Below are 6,178 nucleotides of genomic sequence, written 5' to 3'. Positions count from 1 at the left end.
GCCTCAGGGGCTGCAGTAGTGGGATTTCAGCTTTCACACCCCACGGCCCTTCATCCCCTCATCAGGGAGAGGCAAGCCATGTGGGCTCTGACCTCCCAGGGTGGGCAGTGGGTCCTCCTAGTCTTCCTGCCTCCTCGAGTAGCCGTCTCTGCTCAGATGATCAGGCCAGGATGGACACCCTGGGGTCCAGGGACCTTTGGCTTCCAAATGGCTTGAGAACACCAAGAATCTGGATAAATCAGGACCAGGACAGGCAGGTTTACAGACAACTGTGGGTCTGCTCATGGCTTATGATGAATTGCACTGACAGGTACTCGTGTGTGTGTGTGTGTGTGTGTGTGTGTATGTGAGCACACAGCACATATGTGGCACACAGATGGACATGTGCATGGATGCACCTGCCCTACAGACACGCAGACTACATGCACGTGTGTCTGCACACACACACACACACACACACACATGCACACATGCACACACGCAACCGGCCACCCGGACGTCGGTCTCTCTGCTGCAGTCTCTCTCCATCCCTCTCACAGGGGCGATGCAGACGCTTAGCTTCTCACCAGTCAGGCTCATTTACCCAAGTCCCTCGGGGCTGCGCTGCTGTAATTAACTGCTGAACGCCTCATCAGAGCACCAGTGGCTGTCACAATTCGGGTCCCTGGGAGCAGTGCCGGCCTCCTGTCTCCATCCCAGTCCTGAGCCAGCACAAGTGAGGCCTAGCTGAGTCACTGCTGAGGACACCAGGCGTGGCTGGGTCCTTCTCCGAGCCTGGTGGGAGCAGTGCTGACGCTTACGCCCCAGTGGGAGAACTGCGGTGTGACGCACAGCCTTTGGTGAGCGGGGTGCTCCCAGCCCACCTGAGCAGCTCAGAGTGCTATTAACAGATGAGGAGAGAAGGCCAAGCGGCTATCTCCAGGCCACTGGGCCTCTTTTCTGAGACCAGGACCCTGAAGTCCCCGATTCTCCACACCTACCCCGCCAGGGCTGCTTCTCCCCAGGATCTGGGTGGATTTTGCTCTACCCAAAAGCCCACTGTGGAGTTTTGGGGCTTGTTCTCTTTCCAGACATTGGTTCTTCACCCAGAGAGGTCAGGGTCTCTTGTTTCCATCCTGTGCTTTCAGGCTGCCCCTCCAAGTACTGCAGGGCTGGGGCGAGGCTGCCCGGCATTTCACTGGAGTCATCCTCTCCCTGTACAGCCACGTCTCTGTGCCCAGGCCCAGGCTTCTGGACCTAGGCTGGATCCCCCTCCTCCGGGCCGGCCTTCCATCCTGGGCATGGCTCCCTCCTGTCACCTTCTCACTCAGGGTCTGGGAGTGGGAGGTCACCACCTCTCGGGGCAGCACATTGTTTGAACTGTTCAGCTCAAAGATTTTTCCTCTTCTGAGAGCAGCCATCTGTTCCCAGCAGCCTTCTCTCATCAACTCTCTCTCCCAGGGCCTTCCTCAGACTCAGAGACGGCTCCAGGTCCTCTAGAGCCCTCTTCTCTGGACGATCTCTCAGCCTCAGCCCACCCTGGGATGCCCGGACTCAGGCCCCCTCACCTTGCGGTCACTCGGAGATGGCCTCGGTGACCTGCTTTGTTCCTGACGGGGGCAGGACCGAGGCCCAGCAGTGCCTCGGCTGGTAGATCCCCGTCCCCGCTGACGTCCCTGCTGTGTACCCACTGTGCTTCCCCGCTCTCTTCTCCTGCCATGCGTTTTGGGGATTCACGTGGACATGATCTCATGTATCCTCTTTGAACTTTATCCTGGACCTTTCTCCCGATCACTCTGGAGTCAAATCCATATTAACTGATTGTCCTACTGACATGCCCCCCACACCTTTTAGAAATATTGTACGTCCTCTATATCATCTGAAAAGTTTTCCTCTGGAAGAATTTGCACTTTGAACAAAGAAAGAGGCCTAAGAAAGCACCCATTTTATAGATGGGACACAAAGCCGGGGTGAAGTGCTTGCCCAGGGCCACAGGGGCCTCAGGCAGCGTGTCATCCCAGATCAGCCATGACTAGGGGAGGCGGAGCAGCAGCCTCAAGGCCTGGCTAGATGCATTTGGACCTTGTATCCACAGCAGGACAGGACCCCGCAGACGGAGAACTGCAGTGCGACACAGCCTCCAGTAAGCAAGAACTCACGCTGGTGCTCCCAGAGCCCTGGGTCTGAGTTCTGGGCCTGCGCCGGACTCTTCAGAACCTGGAACGAATAACTCCTCTCTGCCTCAGTTTGATCCCGTGCAAAATGGAGGCAATACTGGGATCAGCAGGTGGAGTGGTGGTTAAGACATTGGACGCTCCCACATGGCCAACCACAGTTTGAGTCCTAGACCTGGTGGCTTGCTTTCTCACTTTCCCTCTCTCTCTCTGTGTGTCTCTCTGGTCAAATTAAAATAAATGAATTAATAAAACTTTTTTTAAAAAAATTATTTATTATCGTTTTCTTCAATTTTGATCAGAGAGACACAGAAAGACAGAGAGAGTAAACCACTAGGTATGGGACTCAAATTGCAGCCATGTGGGAGTCCAGCGCTTTTAGCCACCATGCCACCTACTGGCCCCCAGATTAAATCATTCTTAAGACAAAAAACAATATGGGCAGTATTGCATGTGTGTGAAAATACAGGGTAGGGGGACCAGCAGTTGGCGTAATGGCTATGTCGCTGGACTCCCATGTAGTCGACTGTGGTTTGAGTCCCGGACCCAGTGGCTTAAGCTCACACCAGGCTAGTGTGTGCCTGCATGCCCAAGATCCCCCCTTAGAGGAGAATGGAGGAGAAGGAATTGCAGCGTGGCTATCCCCCTGGGGGGTGATTTCTCGCTTTCTGTCTGTCTCTGGCTAGTGCACGTACCCTATAGCAAAACCTCTCAAAAAAAAAAAAAAGGAAGGAAAGAAAAGAAAATACAGGGTAGATGGAGAGGTTTCTACCCTATATTTTAGGATAGAAAAAGATTTCTAGGGGCTGGCAGGTGGTGTGGTAGTTAGGGTGCTGGACTCCCACATGGCCAACCACGTTTCAAGGCCCGGACCTGGCAGCTTGCTGTCTCACTTTCCCTCTATCTGTCTTTCTCTTGTCAAACTAAAATAATAGTAAATAAAATTAAATAATTCTTTTTTTCAAAAAAGAAAAAGGTTCCTCGTGTTATGTGTTAGGAAGTGAAGGACAGTTGTGACCCCTGACCACTGATCACTGCCTGGTGAGCTGCTGTGGCCATGACTATAGGAAGGCACCAGCCCAGAGCTGTGTTCTGTCACTTGGCTCCCCAAGAGGGCCACTGACACCCCCTCAGTTAGGCTCTGGGGCTCTAAGACGCCTCCTCACTTCGTGAGGGGCCATGGTTCTCCTCAGGCTAGGCCCAAGCAGACTGGGGTGTCTGGAGCCAGCCGAGGGCCTCACAGGGCTGCTCCTTTTCCAAGAAAACTGGCAGTTACGAAGGGTCAGGGCTGGGATCACAGCTGGAGGCCACGAGAAGGGTCATGTTTATTTCCAGCTTCGAAAGTATTTTAAAAAGAGCCGTCCCCACCGCCATAGATTGACTTGGAAAAACGTGTGAAGTGTAGGCTTAATTCTATCCCCCAGATTAACTCTCTCTCATGTGTCTCCATTTTAATTTACATGCACACCTGGGAAGGCGGCACCAGCACCACCTTCATAGCACGCAGTGCCGGGCCCTGCTCTTCTCTCTCAGCATCTCCTTACAGAGGTTTTCCAGTGACCATTGCTAAGGTTGCGTAATCGTCCATCCAGATGTGTCATAGTTTAGCCACTGGCTGGGCATTTGGGCCACATTTTTTTGGTTGTTGTTTGTTTATTTATTGGAGAGATTTTTTGTTATAGGGCACATGCACTTGCCAGAAAGACAAGAGAGAGACAGAAAGCAAGAAATCACCCCCCAGGGGGGATGGCCACACCACAACCCCTTCTCCATTCTCCTCCCGGAATCTTGGGCACGCATGCACACGTGCCCGGCATGAGTTTAAGCTACCGGGTCCAGGACTTGAATCACGTAGTCTACTACATGGGAGTCCATCGATGTAACCATCTTACAGAGGTTTTCCAGTGACCATTGCTAAGGTTGCGTAATCGTCCATCCAGATGTGTCATAGTTTAGCCACTGGCTGGGCATTTGGGCCACATTTTTTTGGTTGTTGTTTGTTTATTTATTGGAGAGATTTTTTGTTATAGGGCACATGCACTTGCCAGAAAGACAAGAGAGAGACAGAAAGCAAGAAATCACCCCCCAGGGGGGATGGCCACACCACAACCCCTTCTCCATTCTCCTCCCGGAATCTTGGGCACGCATGCACACGTGCCCGGCATGAGTTTAAGCTACCGGGTCCAGGACTTGAATCACGTAGTCTACTACATGGGAGTCCAGCGATGTAGCCATTACGCCATCTGCTGGTCCCTGGACCACTTTGTTTTTGCCACAAGTACTCTGGCATGCCGCAGTGTAGATCTTACACATACCTCTTTTTATTGCTTTTGGATTATTTCCTTTGGATAAATTCCCAGAAGAGTGTATGGGTCAAAGGCTCGGAACATTCTTAGGACTCCGGGAGCATATAGCCACTGCTATTTTTGAAAGCACAGGCTCTGCCCCTGTGCTGGGGAGCCCAAGCCATGTCCACCAGCTCTGGGCGCTTCAGCAGTCTGGGGCTGCTCCACGTGGTGCACTTTCCCTCGCCCAAGTCCCTGCCCCGGGGCCCAGCAGATGAGCGCACCTGGATCCCAGCCTCCTCCTCCTCCCAGGAACACAAGAAATGGTGTGTTGGGGTCTTTAGCCTGGCCCCTGAGCGGGGTTAGGGATTCCCTGTGTGTGTATGCGCATGTTTCTAGAAGACCCATAGGCAACCTCCCACACAGTCTTAAAAGGACCCAGGGTCCTAGAAGGGTTTAGTCTCTGAAATACAAGCGTAAACAAGGTCCCCATCAACTGAGGGCACCAACAAAGTGCAGATGAGGGGGGAGGAACAGGCACACCTGGGCACGTGGATGATTATTGTGGACATGTTCCTGCGATAGCACCAGAAGCCAAGCAGGAAGGGAGGGGCTCAGATAAAAGCAAGCCACGGGAGATGGGGTCAGAAAGGCAGGTCAGCGCCTGGCAGCCTTTGGCAGCTCTGACAAGAGAGGAGACTCCATGTCCACGCGAGGCCCTAAGCTCCCTGAAGTAGAAACTTGCACTGGTTTCCGGGTCAGTGGCCCCTGGCTTGGCCCCTGGCATATGGTAGCTCTTCAAGCTGGCTGAGTCAGAATCTTGCACGTGATTGGCCATGAAGGCGCGGTGGGGGACTGGGAGGTGACCCAGCAGGCCCCGTCCTCTGTGCACAGCGCAGCAGCCACTCCACACCTCTCGTGGTGTGTGGAGGACGCGGAGCACAGAGCCCACGTCGGTGCCCTGAGCATCCTCAGGGCCAGTGGCTGCCTGTCCCAGGTCCCTGCTGCTTCCAGAGGTAGGTCCATCTGGCCCCCGTGGAATGTGGCGTGGTTCCAGTTGCCATCTCTCCCCAGATCGGGGTTCTCCCCAGAGGACCCGAACTCGTCCCGGTCACCCTGCCCTCCTTCCCGCAGGAGAACCTCATGCTTTCCATCCTGCCCAAGCACGTGGCCGACGAGATGTTGAAGGACATGAAGAAAGACGAGAGCCAGAAGGACCAGCAGCAGTTCAACACCATGTACATGTACCGCCACGAGAACGTCAGGTAGGCGCCGCCTGCCCGTGCTCTGAGCAGGCCGCTGCTCGGGTGAGTGTCCGTGGGTTCTGCCTGAGGTCGTGGGCTCGAGGGTTTCCTGGGACTAGAAGAAAAGCCGTCCCCACAGCGAGCCCCTGCTCACTGGACTTCCCAGCCTGGCAGGAGAGTTGGAAGGTGCTTCAGGTTACCCAGGCCGATCCCATCACTGCTCAAACATCACCCAGAGCAGGGGCCAGCAGTTAGCACAATGGCTATGTTGCTGGACTCCCATGTAGTTGACCACAGTTCGAGTCCCGGACACAATGGCTTAAACTCATACTGGGCGCGTGTGCGTGCATGCCCAAGATCCTGAGAGGAGAATGGAGGAGAAGGGATTGCAGCATGGCCATACCCCCCTGGGGGGTGATTTCTCGCTTTCTGTCTCTCTGTCTCTCTCTGTCTTTCTGGCGAGCGCAAGTGCCCTATAGCAAAAACCTCTCCAAAA

The 6,178-nt window shown here is 54.2% G+C and overlaps 1 protein-coding gene across 1 annotated transcript in view; it reads left to right on the top strand.

Annotated features, from left to right (window-relative positions):
• ADCY3 (adenylate cyclase 3) overlaps positions 1-6,178 on the top strand; it is a 100,423-nt gene that overhangs the window by 68,926 nt on the left and 25,319 nt on the right. The window contains exon 4 of the mRNA XM_006147237.3: positions 5,573-5,703. Coding sequence (XP_006147299.1) covers positions 5,573-5,703 — 131 coding nt within the window. The remainder of the gene's footprint in view (positions 1-5,572; positions 5,704-6,178) is intronic.

The sequence above is a fragment of the Tupaia chinensis genome, unplaced genomic scaffold (assembly GCF_000334495.1).
Source record: "Tupaia chinensis unplaced genomic scaffold, TupChi_1.0 Scaffold000207_1, whole genome shotgun sequence".
NCBI classification, from domain to species: domain Eukaryota; kingdom Metazoa; phylum Chordata; class Mammalia; order Scandentia; family Tupaiidae; genus Tupaia; species Tupaia belangeri.
Note: the sequence above shows the minus strand (reverse complement) of the source record. Positions and strands in the feature narration are given on the sequence as shown.